This window comes from Hyaena hyaena, unplaced genomic scaffold (assembly GCF_003009895.1).
Source record: "Hyaena hyaena isolate Hyena2069 unplaced genomic scaffold, ASM300989v1 scaffold_292, whole genome shotgun sequence".
Classification (NCBI taxonomy): Eukaryota; Metazoa; Chordata; class Mammalia; order Carnivora; family Hyaenidae; genus Hyaena; species Hyaena hyaena.
The window spans coordinates 418,578-438,832 of record NW_024080924.1 but is presented as its reverse complement, the minus strand read 5'-3'; the positions used below and the strand labels follow the sequence as shown (position 1 = coordinate 438,832).

General features: G+C 42.1%; 1 protein-coding gene across 1 annotated transcript in view; it reads left to right on the top strand.

Annotated features, from left to right (window-relative positions):
• RYR3 (ryanodine receptor 3) overlaps window positions 1-20,255 on the top strand; it is a 364,667-nt gene that overhangs the window by 77,462 nt on the left and 266,950 nt on the right. Inside the window, exons 10-12 of the mRNA XM_039247258.1 lie at window positions 961-1,117; window positions 12,357-12,530; window positions 16,890-17,011. Coding sequence (XP_039103189.1) covers window positions 961-1,117; window positions 12,357-12,530; window positions 16,890-17,011 — 453 coding nt within the window. The remainder of the gene's footprint in view (window positions 1-960; window positions 1,118-12,356; window positions 12,531-16,889; window positions 17,012-20,255) is intronic.

Genomic DNA, 20,255 nt, shown 5'->3' with positions numbered 1-20,255 from the left:
TGGACTGTCTCCTTTGCTGTGCAGAAGCTTTTAATCTTGATGAGGTCCCAATAGTTTATTTTTGTTCTTGATTCTTTTGCTTTTGGGGATGTGTCAAGTAAGAAGTTGCTCCGGTGGAAGTCAAGGAGGTTGCTTCCTGCTTTCTCCTCTAGGGTTTTGATGGTTTCCTGTCTCAACGTTCAGGTCCTTTATCCATTTTGAGTTTATTTTTGTGTATGGTGAGAGAAAATGATCTAGTTTCATTCTTCTGCATGTTGCTGTCCAGTTCTCCCAGCACCGTCTGTTAAAGAGGCTGTCTTTTTTCCATTGGATACTCTTTCCTGCTTTGTCAAAGATTAGTTGGCTGTATATTTTGGGGTCCACTTCTGAGTTAAGACCTCATTCTTTTAGATAGCTCAATAATATTCCTGTGTGTGTGTGTGTGTGTGTGTGTGTGTGTGTGTATTAAAAAGGTATGGTATGTGTATATATCTATATATATAAACATACAAACTTATTCATCTGTGGACGGATACTTGTATTGCTTTCATATCTTGGCTATTGTAAATAATGCTGCAATAAACATTGGGATGCATGTATTTTTTTGAATTAGTGTTGTTGTGTTCTTTGGGTAAGTACCCAGTAGTATGATTATTAGATCATTGGGTGGTTCTATTTTTAATTTTTTGAGGAACCCCCCATACTGTTTTTCACAGTGGCTGTACCAGTTTGCATTCCCACCAACAGTGCACAAGGGTGCCCCCTCATTGGTATTAAGAGAGGCCACGAGAAAAATACCATGCTGAGTTGCCAGCAGACCTAAAATCCTAAACCAATCCAGGAGACCAGTGCTTTGTCCCTTAGGGGATAAACCCCAGAGGGCTTATAAGTCTGCTAGCATGTGGAAGAAAGCACAGGAGAAATATTGAAATAGACTTAGTTTTGTGTAAATGCAGTTTCTTGTCTCTTTCATCTGCCCAGTTGGAGTGGCAGTAACATCAGATGGGGCCAGGCTTTCCGACTCCGGCATCTCACCACAGGCCACTACCTGGCCTTGACAGAGGACCAAGGCCTTATACTGCAGGACCGGGCAAAGTCAGACACCAAGTCCACAGCCTTCTCTTTCCGGGCTTCCAAGGTAAGTTGTGATGAAGTGGACTTTGACCTCATTTTAAAAGTGAAAGCTCTGCAACTTCCAGAAAGCACTATGGCTGAAAAGAAAGTAGGCTGGAACAAGATGGAATTGGAAATTCACCTTTCTGATAAACACTTTCTTCTTCTGTCTTTTGAATGTGCACCTCAGAAGAAGGTTTAAGTCTTATAAGAGAGATTTCAAAGAGGAATGAAAAGCCCCAGCAAACAAAAAGATCACAGGAGTGGGCACTGTTGCTCAGATGCCAATGAAAAATGTTGTTTAATATATTTTAAGTTGTTTTTAACCCTTGTAAGCATATGCTTCAGTCCTATAAGGCAATGATAACGTGGAGGCATGAGCTTGAGTGCTACATTTGTTTAAAGCAAGGAAGTGATCTCTTTCAGAAAGATGCAGAGAAGGCATAATTCTGAACATGACCTCAACTTGCAGTTGTTTGTACTATACAAACAAGTCACCAGTAGTTTCGTCATCCTTGTCTCTTCTCTTAGCTCTCACCCATCCATCTCCAACCTCCATTGAAAACAGACCCTGTGGGGAGTGCTGATGCATAGGGGCACATGTACCCCAGTGTTCATAGCAGCACTCTGAACAATAGCCAAAACATGGAAAGAGCCTAAGTGTCCATCAACTGACATATGGATCAAGAAGATGTGGTTTATCTATACTATGGAATACTACATGGCAATGAGAAAGAATGAAATCTGGCCATTTGTAGCAACATGGATGGAACTTGAGGGTGTTAATGCTGAGCGAAATAAGTCAGGCAGAGAAGGACAGATACCATATGTTTGCACATATAGGAGGATTAGGAGGAACTTAACAGAGGACCATGGGGGAGAAGAAGGGGAAAAATAGTTGGGGAGGGGGATGGAGGCAAACCATGAGAGACTCTTGAATGCTGAGAACAAACTGAGGGTTGATGGGTGGGGGAGAGGGGAAGGGGGGTGATGGGCATGGCGGAGGGCACATGTGAGGATGAGCACTGGGTGTTATGTGGAAACCAACTTGAAAATAAACTATTAAAAAAAAAAAAAAAGACCCTGTGGTAGTTAGGTTAACTGCAACATGTAGCTTTGCCTTCTGATGTGTTTACAGGCAACTGTTTTTTAAAGACTTCTGTCTTTAACATCCAGCAGCCAGGTTTTCACTCAGCATAACTCAGAGCTGGATCTAGTTGGATGGTCAGAATTGCATGCTGAGCTAACTTCTGACAGAGAGCTGGCTGCTCTGTCACTTTATGATTGTTCTGGAAAGATTACGCAAGCATCAGAGAGGCTGTGAACAGACACATGCCTAGTTATCGGGGAACCCATACCTCCTAACAGGACAGTTTGACATCTCCTTTGGGGGTTTCATCTCTAGTTTTGTTCTGCTTTGCTCTTTTCCAGAAATAGATCTTGATTTTTGTTCTCAACACGATTTCAGGAAGGGGTAGTTGATGATTCTGTTCATGTAGGACTCAATGTGAAGCTGACAGCTGAATTTTCCATGGGTCAACTCAGCTTCCTAATGAATCAAAGGAACACAGTCCTCCAGCATTGCCCTGCCTTGAAGCAGGGGGCTCAGACTTGTTCTTTCCATCTCTTTTATGGTCCCGGTCTTTTTAGGCAGAGAATCCAAATAGCCATGTATCAGAGTTAGATTATTTCCATACCTCTATTTCATACATTAAAATATATAAACTTTCTGTCCTCAGATATCTCAAATGTCACCTTCCATCTGTTTCTCCTTAAATGGTGTGTTGACTCCTTGACTTCATTCTGGTTTTCTGAACATATCTCCTTTATGTTACCTTCACGTTAGTCTTTTAGGGTTTCCAACAAAAGAAAGATTTTAAATATAAACGTATATCTAGGTAGCAAAATATTTTGGGCTCCAGGAAGTGGTTTGTGGCAGTGTAACTTGCTAAAAGAATCAGTCAAACAAAGCAACAAAGAAGTCTGAGGAACAGAGACAAGCAAGATCACATTCATCCCTAAGACACAACTTGGACATGGGGTGTAGGGGGTGATGGCAGGTGTGGGAGTGTAAAAAAAAAATGGGGAAAAAATGACTCATTATGGCGGATGACCAAGTAAATGCCTTTTTAAGAATGCCAGCTTGGCTTCTTCCCTCCTTAAGTGCTCTACCACGATCCCCTCAACCTGTTCGTGATATGCTGCCCTGGGATGGATCGGTGATACTGAGGTCTTTGCTGAGAGGTCTTTACTGTTTCAGAAGGGGCTTCTCTTACTATAGCAGACATTCAGGTGGCCTTCTAGGCAGCTGGCAGAGTCCTGTTCCAAGGGGACTCTTCCCTTCCATTCCCGTCTTGGCTCAACCTTGTGTAGGATGGCTCTGTGCTTGCCATGGTCTCTGGGGAAAGCCAGAACAACTCAGAGCACCATAGAGAGTCCTCATAACACTCCTTCCTCTTGGCACCACTTCTGGCCTGTGAGCACATTTACCCTCAAAAGGCCCATTTCTTATCTCCCCAAGTCCCTCCATTTCTACACACATGGAGGCAAGCAGCTGATGACTGAAAGTCATCGAGGTACCATGGGGACAGCCGGCCTAGCAGAGCTGGATGTAAAAGTCACCCACGAGTCACATTGTCCTATGCACTTCACAGCGTTGTTACATTTCAGTGGAGTCACTATGTTAAAGGCTTGAAATAACTCCCCGTGCAGCAGTATTCAGCCCAGTTTTGTTCAGTTTAACATGGAAGGAGCTGAAGTTACAATGACCTAGGCTCCAGGGCAGGCCAAGATACACGGCTGTGTTCCCGCAGGAGAGGGGGCTTCCCAGGGACAGAGCGCCTTGTGTGGGCAGAGTGCCTGGCATCTTAGATTGTGAAGCTATATCCAAAGTGGGAATGGATGGAGAACACAGTGCTCTGCCATTTGTGGTCCAAAGAGCTCTTGGGGAAAGAACACTAGAAATGCCTTGATTGCTCTGGAGGCTCAGCTCCTCCCTAGTAAATGTGCTTTTACCTTGCTGGATGCAGGCTCTTCTCCCTTAAGTGCGCACTCCAGTGTGCTTGCCCTCACTGGGGAGCGGTGAGGCTCCCCACAGAAAGAGACCGGTGGCTCTATTTCTCCCCAGTGTGAGAGCCATTGAGTCATCTTGCCAGCTCTTGCCTGTCAAAGGTGCTTTGTGATGGAGCAGATGGCAGACAGTAGTCTGAGATATCTTTTCAGGATCTGAGTGGTGGCACAGGGGTTGGGGGAACTCAGTGGGAAGGCTGAGAGGTGGAGATACTGTGTCCTTTGTGCCTTGGTGAATGGGATTAAGAGGATATTCATCTGACCCTCTCTGTATATTGGAGAATTTAGGAAAAAGAGAAAGATTCCCAAGTGGGACACTCTGGGCTCATGTGTTCAGGGAAGCCCTGGGTTAGCTGGACTGTGAGTCATTTGGCCCTGATGGGCTTCCCACTCCAAGTTCCTGTCCGGCTGTATTAGCCTGTGACAGCTATGACTCTTAAACTGGGGACTGTGGAACAGCTGCTGGTGCATATTAACAACTTTTGCAGGCTGCCCTTATGAGGAAGTGTCAGGTACCCTGTGAATCTTGTACACATGGATAGGACAGGGGTGTGACTGCTCCTTCATCGAAGGTGCTCAAAACTAATACTTGCTGCAGTCATTGGCCTGGCCCAGCTCAGATGAAATCAAACTGAGGTCTTTGAGCATGGAGAATAATGAGTAGAATGTGATCTTGGTCACTTTCTCACCCTCTCCTTCAGGAGGGTGATCCAAATCAACCTGGAGGTCAGGGATCTATTGTTGCCCCTGAACTACAGCGTCACAACTTATTTCTTTAATCAGCAAGTGGTGTAAGATAGAGGATGGCTTCCAGGTCACCTAGATCTGGCCTTGACTCCTGTCTGCTCTCTCTGAGACCTTCGACACAGTTCCCACTCCGGTTGCCCCTCATTTGAGGTCTGTCCTAAAAGGTTAAGATCTGATCCCTGCCTGCCCTTCCATCTTCTCTATGTCACTTGGCTCACAGTTGCCTTGAGCTCTGGCTTACTAAATATTTACCAGTCCTTGAACATTTTATCTTTTCTCACTGCTAAGCCTGAATCTAGAATGCCTTTCACCCCTACTATGCACCCCCACTCATGAACTCCTTCTCACCTTCGAGACAAGTGTCAGATGCCTTTTACAGAAAGAGTGCTCTTCCACGGTCCTCGATTAGCGCCCTATTCATGCTTCAGTAACAGCCATCACTCACTGGACTGGGAGCCCCTACATGACAAGGACCACATATGCCCTCCTTTTTGCACCTCAGCACCTGGCACAGTGTGTAGCATGTGGTAAGCATGGAGATTGCTTCCTGAAGGCATACATGAATGTGGTCACACACTAAGATAGGCTAACATCCATTTCATTTTAACCCCCCTCATCTTCATAGAAATATCTTGCTATCATTGTGTAAGCATTTTGGATTATAATATTCTCCCTATAAACATTCAAGGAGACAGATTCATTATTTTGAACATGTAAGTCAAATTTCTATGAACTTGATTTCACATCATTTCCCCATTGTCTTGACATTGCAAAGCCATTCCCCAAGGATTGTCAGATAATGTGATTTAATATTTACTCAGGCATGGCAAAACTGTCTATTTAGATGTCATGTCTGCACATCAGTTTACAATGCTGAATTCCTCTCGGGGAAGAATGAATTAGTAATGTTAGAGCAAGCCTTACCACATGTAGCCATTTATTTTAGAGTTATTTTTAATGATTGTACTGTAAGTCTTGAATGGTTGAGATAGAATCTCAAAGTTCGCCTATTTTTATGCATAAGGATGTAGAGCTACCATTGTTCCCAATTGGAGGAAACTTTTCCTGGGTGTATAAAAACACTAAATTCAACTTAGTCAACAATGATCAAATATCCACTGCATGCTAATAAGCACTGTGTTCTTGGCCAAACCTCCATGTCTCTTAAAAACTGTACACTGTTCTCTCTGCTGTATATGGAAAGCAGCTCTGTAGACTAGCCTCATGTGCCCTTTAACCTTGGCAGCCTGAATCAAGATGGTAGCTGGGCTCATGGCACATCCCTTAGGAAAACATTGTCCCTGTTTATGCCTGCCCCCTTGCTTGCTCTGCTTGCTGACTTGAGTTCTCAGTAGGGGAAGGAGATGGTATGTGGGGAAAGAGAGAAAAGGACTAAGAGAAAACATATACCTTAAGATTCAGATATCTAGAGACAACAGTTTTATTTCATTTCAAATGAACTCTACACATAAAATCAATGATTTCTCAAGTCTTTATTGCTCAAAGTGGATCAAGTAGAGAAACAGTCAAAGAAAATGGTGGGTATGAAACCTGAGTATGAATCCTGGCTCTTTCATTTGCTGTTCAGCCTTAGGGTCTCTTTTTTTTCCCCATAAAAATGGGGGTGAAGAAGTGTGGCTCAAAGTGTTGTTCTGACGATTCAGTGAGACGAGAAAAATGGCCTGGGAGTGTGTCTCCTTATCCATGAAATGGCAGCAGCGCTGCCTACCTCATGGTGGTGGTGTAGGAATTAAAGGAGAAAGAGAGAGGGCAGAGCCCACAGGAGAAACACACCTCCCTAATGTGGTGGGTGAGTCTGGCCCACTCCCCACCCCCAGCATGCTGTAAAGTGGGAGTGATGTCCTCCTACCCAGCCAGGCTCCAAGCCATGTCTGGCAGTGTGTAATTTCTTTAAAGCCATTCTAAGGCCTCATATTCTAAGAAATTTAGAAAAGGACTATATTCCTGGAGAAGTGAACCCAAAGGCTGTTTCTCAAGTTTTCTCCAGAGACACAGAAGAAGGAGCCAGGCTAGCCAGGGCTTTTTTTGACGGTTTACCCCAGTGTCTATGAGTGGGTCTCCTCTTCCCATATCTGTTTTTCCTCTGAAACATTTTTGGATTACAGTCTTTTGGAAAGGTACTTTCTTGGCCTCTGTGGACACAGGTGGTTTAATTGTGTCAAATAACAAATTTCACTCTAATTAAAAAACATGAATTAGAACTTGCTTTGTTCCAGATATGCTAAATACTGATGTCATTGTTTAAAAAATCACCTGTCTCCAGCCTTGTTTCTTTTCAATCTATAATTCACACTGCTGCTGGAACAGTTACTCTAAGATGCAACCCTGTGTTACCCCCTGCTTAAAATTTTCAGTGGCGTTCCATTGCCAATACCAGCTTCTCCCAAGAGGTGTTCCAAACAATAATTTTATGAATTGTTTTTTTGAAAAGCAGTTTGGCTGCATTATGCAGAGTTCAACAGATTTTTTTCTCTGTTGTTTGCTTTTTACTGTAAGACTTTTTAACAGTCCATATTATACCAGCACGAATGTTCCCTCTGACTCCTGATGCAAGAAATAGAGCTTGTCCAAAGTCTAGAGAAAGACTGTCTCTTTTCCTAGAGAAAGTCTGTTAACATAGTGAGTTTGAGAAACATGTACCTGTGATACAAAGTTCAGAGTCCTTCTTGTTCAAGTCCCTTCCTGGATTTCAACCACACTCCTTGCCACACTATACCCATCTTATTAGAATTAGGTCCCCTGATTTCCTTTCTCACTTCTCACTCCTAGCCAAGCTCACCACAAGTGTCATTCTTTTTTTTTTTTTTTTTTTTTTTAATGTTTTATTTATTTCTAGGAGAGAGAGAGAGACAGCGTGAGCAGGGGAGGGTCAGAGAGAGAGGGAGACACAGACTCTGAAACAGGCCCCAGGCTCTGAGCTGGCAGTCAGCACAGAGCCCGACGCGGGGCTTGAACCCACGAACCGTGAGATCATGACCTAAGCGAAAGTCGGACGCTTAACCGACTAAGCCACCCAGGCGCCCCAGTGTCATTCTTATATAAATTGATCCCTAAGCCTCAGGCAGAACAAATTGTTGTCTCTCCCAAACTCCAAATGCACCTTGAACATAGACCATATCCCCTTGCTATCATTAATGGTCTGTATGTATGACTTCTAAGTTTTATATGAGCCCAGAGCCATTTTTCCATAAAACAAATGCATATATGATCAACTTTTGAACCTTTTCATTGTAATTACTTTTAAACAGCTGAAACAGTAATACAATTAATACTTAACTGTGCTAATGGTAACCATTCAAAAAATTATGTTCAGATGAAAAATAAGCTTTGGAATTATACTTGATTTTAGATTCTTTTCAATTACTGACTAGCTACAGGACTTTGAACAAATTGCTCCAATTCTCCAAACTTCAGTTTTATCATCTAGAGAGTAGGAGAAATGAAAACAGAAGGACCACTGAAAGGTTGAGAGAAACTGTTTTTAAAGCATCGTGGATAATACGTATCACTTTGTAGATCCTCTGTAAATTCACACGCTGATATTGCTTTGATAGGGTACTTGGCAAAATACTTTGCTCTGAGTAGATGCTAGACAAACACTAGTTGCAGTTGCCTTCCGTGTCCTTCTAGCAGTCTTAAATCATTCCAGAGAGCAGCAACTTGATCATTTAAGCCAGGTATTTAGTTGACACTTGTGATGTGGTCATGACCTTCTCATTAGGAAGTTCTTAGTGGACACAGGAGATGATGGTGATGATCCATCCAGCACCTCTTAAGCCAAGTAACCTCTTTCTTCTTAGAATCAGCTCACCACCTAACTCAGGGAAGGTTGATGGAGATCAGCAAACTGATGCCCACAGACCAATAAAACAAAAGCAAATGATTTGCGACCTGTTTTAGCACAGCATAGTATGGAATACCAAGACAAGCAAATCCAAGTCTTGCCCTTGGAGAATTTTCAGTCTGGTAGGGGACAGGAAGCATGCCAGCAAAGGATTCATATCACAGAAGATGGTAAAGAGCCTTGAGAGGGGAGAAGGAAAGTGCCAGGAGGTCAGAGAAAATGCAAAGGTGGATCTGGGGAAGGCTTGATGAATGAGATGTAAAGATGCAGAGACAAAACGGGGGATAGCCAAGCAGAACGTGTGTGTCCATAAAGGCTCAGGAGAAGGAATCTTAATATATCAAAGGAATATAGTCCAATTTGATTAAAGCATATGGTATATATGAACTTCAGAAATGAAAATTGTATCTTACAGGAATTGGGGAGTTCATGCAAAAGAGTAACTGGATTAGCCCTGTCATTTAGGAAGAGTCCATTTGCAGCAGTAGATTAAGTGCATATGAGGCCATATTCAAGTGAAAAGAGAGAGGGGAGCATTCATGCATGCTCACATCAGATCACCAACCTGTCGTCAGCCGACTTAGGCTTCCCTATCATGGGCCACTCTCATTTCTTTATTATATCCTTGGTGGAGTTTAGGTTGGCTTGGATTAGCTTTATTGTTGGTTTGTCTCCATATCTTAGTTTTTCTTAATGTTTCTTCTTTTTTGTTTGAAAATTCTTTAAGTTTACTCATTTTTGAGAGAGAGAGACAGAGTGTCAGCAGGGGAGGGGCAGAGAGGGAAGGGAGACACAGAATCCAAAGCAGGCTCCAGGCCTGATGCAGGGCCTGAACTCATGAACTGCAAGATCATGACCTGAGCTGAAGTCGGACACTTAACCGAGTGACCCAGGTGCTCCTCTCCTATTCTTTTAATTTAGAACTGGCCACTACAGTGACCACCATAGAACTCTGGGAGTAGATGCTGTTTTATAAGAGCAAAGACATAGACACCCCATTCTATAAACAGTAATGATCCATTGATTTCAGGCTCTAGAAAAATAGATCCTAGTATTTCTCTTCTTTTGGCAAGGTCCTATTTAAATAAACAAAAAGTGAGAACATAAATGAAGTGACCATAGTGATTGATGGCTTGGGAACATGCACTATTTTAACTGTGAGCTCTTGGCAGTCAGCATAGTTATTCATATTTAACAGTTGTGTATATTATTTTATTTGGCTGAATTATCTATGCTTTAGAGAACAGGCTGGATAAGGAGAACTTTGCATATTTTAAGTTATGTTGCTGGCCTAAGTATCTTCAGAATTAGGAATATTTTGGGAATGAAAATCAAGTATCCATTGTTTGGAAATGAATTCTTGACCCACTGCCCATAACGAAGTCTGAATATATCAGATTCTATTTTCCTATTGGCTTTTGTTATAAAATCAAAGATAAGTTCCTTTAGAAATGTTCATGTTGAGAAATGTCATATTTAAAAATCCAGTCAGTGTTTCAGTGTGCATTTAAAATTAGAATTTCCTTATAAAGATTTAACATTGCTCAAGATGATCCTGTAAAGGTATATAAAATAATTGGTTTTGCTGTTTTGACGGTTTGAAGAAAAAGAAATCAGACCAAAATGATAAAATGTATTTGAAAGAAAAAAATTACTTAGCCATATGTACATAAGCATATATATTTATATATATAGCTGTATGTACATATATAAACACACATATATATATTACTTTAGTACATGTTTATTAATAAATGGATGCATGCTGGATTCTCTGTATTAGGAATCCAAAATTATTTGAAAACTGACCCATGCCCTTGATTCTTTTGTAGCCTGGAAAAAGGAAAGTGTCATATAAGCAAGTACATTTACACTGTGATGGGCTAAGCATGCAATAAAGGAATGAGACTGTGCTGAGGGAAATCCAGCAGGAGAGACTACTCGACCCTCACAGAGAAGGTGGCATCTGAACAGGGTGTTGAAGGATGAGTAGGAGTTTAGAACAGTGGGGAAGAACACAGTCTCTGGAGCTAGACTTCGTGGTTTAAATTTTGGTTCTTTCACGGCACCCAGGGGGCTCAGTCAGTTAAGCGTCCTATGGGCTCAGGTCATGATCTCACAGTTCATCAGTTCAGGCCCCACATCGGGCTCTGTGCTGACAGCTCAGAGCCTGGAGCCTGATTCAGATTCTCTGTTAACCTCTCTCTTTCCCCTCCCCTGCTCATGCTCTCTGTCTCTCAAAAGTAAATAAAACCTTAAAAAAAAACTTGGCTTTTTCACGAATTCTTGAGTGACCTTGGACAAATTACTCATCTCTCTGTATCTTCTTCACTATTTTCCTCTGAAAAACTGGGATAGTATTTGTAGTTATATCCACAGCTGTTGGGAAGAGTTTATACAAGTTAAAGAACTTAGACCACTGCCTTGCACTTGGTAAGAGCTCTGTACCTGTGTGCTATTTGTCCCTTCATTAAGAAGCAAAATTGTCACAAGGAGAGGGAACAGCACTGCAGTTTTTATTCTGTAAAAAAATTCAAAATTCTGTCTCGCTAATGGCTTTTACAAATGAGCAATTTAATGCAAGATGTGGAGGAGAATTGGAGGTCAAGTAGAACCATCCAGAAGGCTTGATTAATGAGGAGGGGACAGAGTTACTGTGCATTCCAGGTCTGTTTCCTGACTCAGTCTTTTTTTTTTTTTTTTTTTATGTTTATTTATTACTGAGACAGAAACAGAGCATGAGTGGGGGAGGGGAAGAGAGAGAGGGAGACACAGAATCTGAAACAGGCTCCAGGCTCTGAGCTAGCTGTCAGCACAGAGCCCAACACGGGACTCGAACCCATGAACTGTGAGATCATGACTTGAGCTGAATTCGGATGCTTAACCAACTGAGCCACCCAGGCGCCCCCTGACTCAGTCTTTGACAGGCACCTCAGCTTGTCACCAGACAGATACCTGATGTGCAGTAACTCCTTTTTCCATACTGGAGAAAAGACAGTTGAAGAATGAAACCTGTTACCTGCAACACACTACTGAAGAGGCCACAAGAGACCAATCACCCTGATTACAGCATGACAAGGGTGGCACAGTAGCCCCTACCTGATCCATAAATCTGCTTTCTCTGCTGATCTCTAGAAAAGACTTTTATATGTTTTTAACAGATAGGATTAAGCCCTGACTTCGGGAATTTATATCAGATGACCATTAAAACTATACAGCTTGCTGAAAACAAGCTAACTGGCTAGTGAAGTGTTGATTATTATTAAGGTGTCTAGGTTAGGATGAGAACAATAGACAATACAATGAGAATTCTATAAAATCAAAACCAAAGCGAGACCCTACCAGCTACCTCCTTTCCCCATAGATTTAAGTATATTAAAGTGGCTGAAACTGGGAATCCATTGACTTTAGAGTCAACAGCAGATAAGGGAAGCAAGCCTTTCTGAAATCCTGGCTTGGACAGGCACATCATGATGATTTTAGTAATGGGTTCCCTGGCTGACAAACGCTGCATAGATGATTTGTTCCATATGTTGGTTTCTCTTTAATCAGACACACCTTTCTTTCATTTTCTATGAAATAGGAAATCAAGGAGAAATTGGATTCTAGTCATAAGCGAGATATAGAAGGCATGGGAGTTCCAGAAATCAAGTATGGAGATTCTGTCTGCTTTGTCCAGCATATAGCCAGTGGTCTGTGGGTGACCTACAAAGCACAAGATGCCAAGACCTCCCGCCTTGGACCTCTGAAAAGAAAGGTGAGGCTCAGAAAGACAGTCTGGAATCGTACACTGAACTGAAAGCAAGTTGGCAAGAGCAGTGATCAGGAGAATCAGGCAAACACGATGTATGTTTACTTCTTAATATTTTTGCTATTCCAAAGAGTGATTCTGTGACAGATTGTACCACCTAATTGGTTATTTTGACCCCAAGGGGAAAAGAAAAGTTAAATACATGGCAAATCTGTGAGGAGCAGGGAAAATTTGTTCAGTGCTCTCAAAAAACCTGAACTACATAACTCTTGGTGGTATGCTGTTTGGGGATTACTCATACCATTGCTCTCTTCATTTAAGTGGGTGATTGAGTTTCTGTGTAATTTTTGTCATATAGAGACTAAATAGAATTGCTACAGAGAAAATGCAGATTACGTGACAACAAGCCCATAGGAACCAACATACAGAAAGAGGAGATTGTGCACACTGATGGTGTATCCACAGAGAGCACTCAGATTGGAGTGGCCCGTTGCAGCCAACTACGTTGGGACACTGGCTTGGATACACACCACATCTTTGTACCAGAATGTTGTTGTAACAGTTTTCTTTTGATAGGAACCATAAAGCAGATGTCAAGGGCATGATTTTTCTTGGAAAACCCCTTACAAGACACTGGTTTGGGCAGTCAAGAAACCATAGAATAGGGTTCTAGGAGCCATTGTCCACTGTAGTTTGGGTTCATCCGCCTACCATGGTTGTGATGCAGAGCTTCCCAGAATGACTGGTTGTTGTAAGAAGGGAGGTTGGGAGCAAACTTTAAGACAATAACTTACTTTCGTGTAAAGTAACACATGTCAGGAAAATATCCAGAAATGTGACACTAAAATTATGAAAAGGAGAGAGGAAATTTAAAAAAATAACGAGCCACATGGACTAAATTATACAAGCTCATCTCTTCCTCTACAAACAATTATCAAGACTGGATACAAATTTTTTAAAAACCCAAAAAACAAAAAAACAACCACAACAACAACCAAAACCATTTGAAGGCTTCAGCAACCAGGACATCCAGGGCATGAGTGGTAAATATCCCAGATGCAGTGTGGGTATACTACGTGAGCCACACCTTTGTCACCACTTGCCCCTCAGCAGAGTTTTTGAGTTGCAGCACCAAGGAAGTGGGGGCTTGTGTTGGCCTCATTTGGCTGGAGAGACAGATGAGAGATAAGGTCAGTGAGGGTCTCTGGGACTTAAGGACTCAACGTTATAGAATGGAGGGAACTCTAGGAACATGAACCTGAAATTCGATATGCAGTTTCCCCTTAAGCTGACTATGGATGGGCTGTCCAGCCAGAACAGTAACAAAAGTCTGCAGCTCTGATGGAGAAGAGCACAGCAGAGACATCAACAGCATGACAATACTAGGGAGGCCGAGGTTGGGGTTCAGGATCCCTCAGATTGGAACAGCCCTTAAAAATACAGTAGGCTAGGCGCACCTGGGTGGCTCAGTTGTTAAGCATCCAGCTTCGGCTCAGGTCATGATCTCGCAGTTTGTGGGTTCAGGCCTCGCATTGGGCTCTGGGCTGACAGCTCAGAGACTGGAACCTGTTTCAGATTCTGTGTCTCCCTCCCTCCACCCTGCCCGACTTGTGCTCTCTGTTTCCTCTCAAAAATAAACAAACTGTTAAAAAAAAAAAAAGGAAGAAGAAAATACAGTAGGCTTTCAGTTAAACTCCGAAAGGGCTCTACCTCAAGAGTATGAACTACCCCTGGAAGAAGGACACCGTTAAGATAGATGCCAAAAACTTATCTATCCTACCAGCCTATCAGAAGAAAATTAAATCCTCTGTAGACTACAATAATATTACCTAGAGTCTCCACAATTTTTCACACCTACTAAAGTAATGATGACATTGAAAGAGGGTGGAATTTGTGGATCTTGGCTCTAGCTCTAGGTGGGAGGAGACATACTCAAAGGACCCTGCCAACCAGGAGAGATCCCCCCCTTGAGTTGTTGACTTTCCATGTCTCTCCTTGCCTTTCTCTTCCAGGACCGTAGTCTTATATTTATTTAACTGCTGCAGTGTGCATGTGAATTTGGAAGGTCCTTTTAGAAACTCTCTAAAATGATGTCCTAATCAGCCCCTGACAGGGCTGCCCTGCTCTATTTCAGTGAAGAACAGGTTAAATTTCTGTCTAAAAACACAAAGTATATTCAAATATGTGTTAAGTATTTTATAAAACAAATCAGGAGCCTAGGAAAACCAGGGAGAAACAGAGATGGTAAAAAACCTAAAGAATGGTAACTCACCATAAAGGAGGCATCCTCCTTCCCATTCTCCTCTTGCGCTTCTGCTGTCTGCTCTCGGGTCATGGGATTCCTCCAGGAGAAAAAGACTGTAGGAGCTGGGTTGTGGTGATCAATAGGGCAAATCATACCAGTGTTCTAACAGCTGCATCCCCCTATTTCTCGTTACTTTCTTGTTTGGCTGGCCGGTTTGCATGTGGTATCTGAACAAGCAAATCTAAGGATTTTGGTCTTCGGTGACCCGAATACGGGGACTGAGGCCAGAGCAAACCTAGTGGCAATGTATTGCCAAGTCGAAATGTACCAGTGTTAAAGGGTTGCTGGGAAGTTCTGACAGGGTAGTTCTGAAACAGCTGGTGACTCTAATACTGAGGGTATCCTTTGCTAACACTTAAGCTAGACGCAGTGCTAAGTCTTTTGTCAAAACTGATTGTAAACTTTTGTAAACCAGTGTTCTCCTTCCTGTGTGAATTCATTATATTAGGCAGGACACAATTTCAGAAGAATAAATAATAAGAGGTTTCCACCCGGAAAGGAAAAGAAGTTGCTTTGTGCTAACAGTGATAAAGATGGGGTGCCTGGTGGCTCAGTCAGGTGGTGTCTGGACTCTTGATTTTGGCTCAGGTCAGGATCTCATAATTTGTGAATCTGAGCCCCATATTTGACCCAGTGCTGATGGTGCAGAGCCTGCTTGGGATTCTCTTCTGTCCCTCCCTCTCTGTCCCTCCCCACCTCTCCTGCTTTCCCTCTCTCAAAATAAATAAACTTTAAAAAAGGATTAAAAGGAGGGAGACCAAAAACCCTTTTCTAAATCTGTTTTCTGGAGATACATGTTTTATTTAATTGACTCCACTCCACACCCCAAGACCTATAAATGGTCCCTCTTCACTCACATTAAGAGGAAGCCAGTCAGGAAGTTTAATCAGAATTTAACTCTGACTTGAATCACACTCAAACCACCCCAGTTCATATCTACATACACTTCAATCTTTCAAGGGAAAATGCCACTGACTTCCATCTTCAAAGCTGCTGTCCCTGCCCCCAAATTATATCCTGATATCATTGCTGATCAATATGTATTTAACTTTTTTTTTCAGTGTTTTGTTTCTGAGACAGAGACAGCGTGAGCAGGGGAGGGGCAGAGAGAGAGGGAGATGCAGAATCTGAAGCAGCCTCCAGGGTCTGAGCTAGCTGTCAGCATAGACCCTGATGCGGGGCTCGAACCCATGAACCGTGAGATCATGACCTGAGTCAAAGTAGGACATTTAACTGACTGAGCCGCCCTGGCGCCCCTGTATTTAACTTTTAGATAACTGACTTGAGATGAGTAATATACTGCCCTTTATAACAAGTGTTCACTGAGTACCTCAGAGTCTAGGAAACATGTTCCGTGATTTGCATGTAAATCATTTAGTCCTCAAAACAACCCTGTAAATCCATTTGATGGTGAAATTGAAGCAAAGAGAAGTCAAGTAAGTTGCTTAAGGTCACACAGCTGGGAAGTAGCAGAGTAGGACTGAAACTCACATCAACTAATACCAGAGCCTATGCTTTCAACCCCCCTCCTTTGCCTCCATGAGAAGCAAACTTCAACCTTAAGCTGTGTCTCCACCTCTACAGTCAACTGCAGCTGTCCTTCAGGAGGGGAATCCAAGCCTGATCCCAGTAGATGGTTTTCTGTTGAACTTGCTTTTCTTCCACAGTTTTTCTCTGCACAAAAAGGCTCTGAACAAAGTGACTTTTCCCATTTCCAAGGCTAAGTTTTGGTGTTCATTTCAAGAGAAAATCTATTATGAAATATGTTTTCACCTTTTGAGACTGGCTGTCTAGGCCTAAGGAATTTACTGTAACTCATACCATAGTGGCACATAAAATTTTATTTTCCTCAAAGCACCATGTCTCAGGAATGATTCATAGGTCAGTAATAGGGAGTATGGGCAAAATAACTTTGTTAATGTCCTATTTTCAAACGGATCCAGGGGAACCTGGTTTTGGAGAACGACTACAAGGGATGAGGGAAAGACTGCAAGAAATGTTGACTGTCCAGCTGTGGAGTAATGTGTAACCAGACCTGGTGTCTTTTGCTCTGTGGGTAGGTCATACTCCATCAGGAAGGCCACATGGATGACGGGCTAACACTGCAGAGGTGCCAGTGCGAGGAGTCCCAGGCTGCTCGGATCATCCGGAACACGACAGCCTTATTCAGCCAGTTTCTAAGGTACCTAAGTTCCTTCCCTTTATCTGTTAGTTTCTACCCTGTGGCCATCCAGTCCCACCTTCCCACTCCCTTTCCAATACTTGAAGTTTTCAGGAAATTACTAAACACCAACAAAGAGTTTTACCACAGAGAGCTTAGGGCTCCATCTTATTTCCCAGGAAATGATCTGCTGCCAACTGCCCAACAAATGCTTGAGCCCCATTGGTTACTCAGGTTGGTGTCATGAATCCCCAAGGCTTCCCGAAAATTAAGAGTGCCGAAGCACTTTAAATCCTTTTTGTATTATTGTGTGAAAGGGGAGAAACAGATCCACACCCTCTTGTGCTCTGGAGAAAAGCTTTCTACATCATTCAGAATCGTTGCTATGGTTTTGATCCAAATAGATTTGCTTTGAAAGCCTAGGGTTACCCACCTATGCTGACACTTAAATGGGAAAAGTACCTGAACTGGCTGCTTGGATCATAATCCCCTCAATGCCTAAACAGTGCTGCCAACACAGAACGCTGTGGATTGTGTTCGCCAATTACCGTGAAAAATGGATTCTGTTGTAAACAGTGCAGTGTTCCAAGCCGTCCTTCTTTTGTAGGAGAATACCTCTAAAGCCAAGGGGGCTTAAATTGTGTGTGTGAATGTGCATGAAGTAAGAAAAAAGCGTTATGCCTTTACTTTTCTTGTTGGAACAGTGCGATCCAAGCAATGTGTGTTGGTTAGGATATAGGCTAAGCTGCTCTTGCAATTCAAGATACACTTATTTCTTTCCTAACTAACAGTATAGGATAGGCAAGGTCTGGCTACGGGGCTCGGGTTCCTTCTATCTTGCTGCTCTGAGATCTCCTACAAGTTCTTAAAGTGTGTCCCTGGACCAGCAGCATGACTTGGGAACTTGTTAAGAATGTACATTCTCAGGTTGCACCCCAGACATACTGAATCAGACACCTGGGAAGTGGTACCCCAGAAAATCATGTTTTGATAGGCCCTCCAGCTGACCCTGAAGTGTAATAAAGTTTACAAACCACTGCCCTGGAATAGAGGGCTTACCCTTGGCCACATGTTAGATTTATCTGGAGAGCTTTTAACATCCTGATGCCTAGGTGGCTTCTCCTACCGATTGTATTAGAATCTATGCAGTGGGATTCCAACACAAGCTTTTGATTAAAGCTCCTCAGGTGATTCTAATCAACACAATTGAGACCAACTGTCTTGCTATATTTTCTCCATCTGCACGATCAAAAATAGCTTGCTAGCACAACTTCTCAGGTCTGTACCACCAAAAAAAGGGGGAGAGAGAGGTGTAGGGGAAGAAATTGGAAGTAGTGGAGAGCAAGTGATTTTTTTTTTTTTTTTTTAAGATATGACCCAGAAGTAGATCACTTTTTCTTTTACTCTACTGGCTAAAATGAGTCATGTGACCACACCCCACTGCAGGGAGGCTGAGGAATACAACCTCAGGTTGGTTTGCTGTGTTCGCAGGACCACTCCGGGGTTCCTGTGACTAAACTAGAGAAAGGAAGATAGACAAGTAGGTATTCCTACCACAGAAGGGAGCAGAGGCCTGCAAGTCAGCCATTCTGTCTGCTTGTGACCCTGCCCTTGGTTTCCTATGATCCCTGAGCAAAGTAGTCCCTCCTTTCTGTGCCATGTTATGTCTGACCTGTTCCCTTCCTCATAGAAAGGGTATATGAATGAATAGCTTGGTACAGGCAGGAGAAAGATAGCTGTGTGCAAACATGAGTCTTTTGTGTAGTCTGAACCATCACCCTAGAGGTTGGGTGGCTTTATTTGGTTCTTGGTTCTCTCAAACCCTGCCCCTGTGTCTTAAAAGGCAGTGGCCCCTGCCTCATAGATAAAAATAATAATAATAATAATAATAATAATTCAAAATGAATCAAAGACCTGACTATAAGACCTAAAACTGTAAAAACTGGGCTTAGAAGAAGAAAGATAGAAGAAAACAAAGGCTTAAATTTTTATGACCTTAGATTAGGCAATAGTTTCTTCAATATGACACCAAAAACAAAAGTAACAAAAACTATGTAAACTTTATCAAAATTAAAAACTTGTTTACTGCAAAGGGCACCATTCAGAAAGTGGGGGAAAAAAACCCTACATAATGGGAAAGAATATTTCAAATCATATATCTGATAAGGGACTTGTATCTAGAATAAAGAACTCTTACAGCTCAACCTAAAAAGACAATTGGACCAATTTACAAATGAGCAAAGATCTAAATAGACATTTCTCCAAAGAAGATACTCAAATGGCCAATAAGCATATGAAAAGATGGCCAGTGCCATTAGCCAGGAGGAAAATGCAAATCAAAACCACAGTGAGAGAACACTTTGCTCTCACAAGGATGGCTATAATTAAAAAGACTTAATAAGAAGTGTGAGACAGGATGTGGAGAAATTGGAACCTTCATACACTGTTGGTGGGAATGTAAAATGTCACAGCCATTTTGCAATGTGTCTGGAAATTCCGTAAAAGGTTAAACACAGAGTTACCATGTGACCTAACAGATTCACTCCTAGGTATATACCTAAGAAATGTGAAACATGTCTACTCAAAAACTTGTACACAAATGTTCAAAACAGCATTATTCATAATAGCTCAGGAGGAGAAACAACCCAACCAACCAACTGATGAATGGATAAATAAAATGTGTCATATGCATATCCATACAATAGAATATTATTTGTCCATAAAAAGGAATGAAGGACGGATACATGCTTTTTGTGGTGAGTCCATTTATATGAAATGTCCAGAATAGGCAGTTCTGTGGAGACAGAAAGTACATCAGTGGTTGCCTAGAGCTAGGGTGGTTGTAAGGGTCAAGGGGAGTGACTGCTGATGGATATGGGATTTTGGTCGAAGCTGATGAAAAAGTTCTACAATTGATCAAGGCAATGGTTGCAAAACTCTATAAATACACTAAAAACCATTAAGCCACTGAGTTGTATCCTTTAAATAGATGATTGTATAATATGTGAATTATATTTTAATAAAGCTATTACTTTAAAAAGTCAGTGGGAGTTACATACCTGACAGTGGGAAAATTATTTTTAAGCAGCTTTATTGGGCTATAATTTACATATCATAAAATTCATCCTTTTAAGTATGCAACTCAGTGAATTTTAATAAGTTTACAGAGCTGTGCAGCCATCACCATAATTCATTTTTAAAACATTCCGATTTCCCCAAAAGATTCCTTATGTCCATTGCAGTGTATATTAGTTCCCACCCCCAG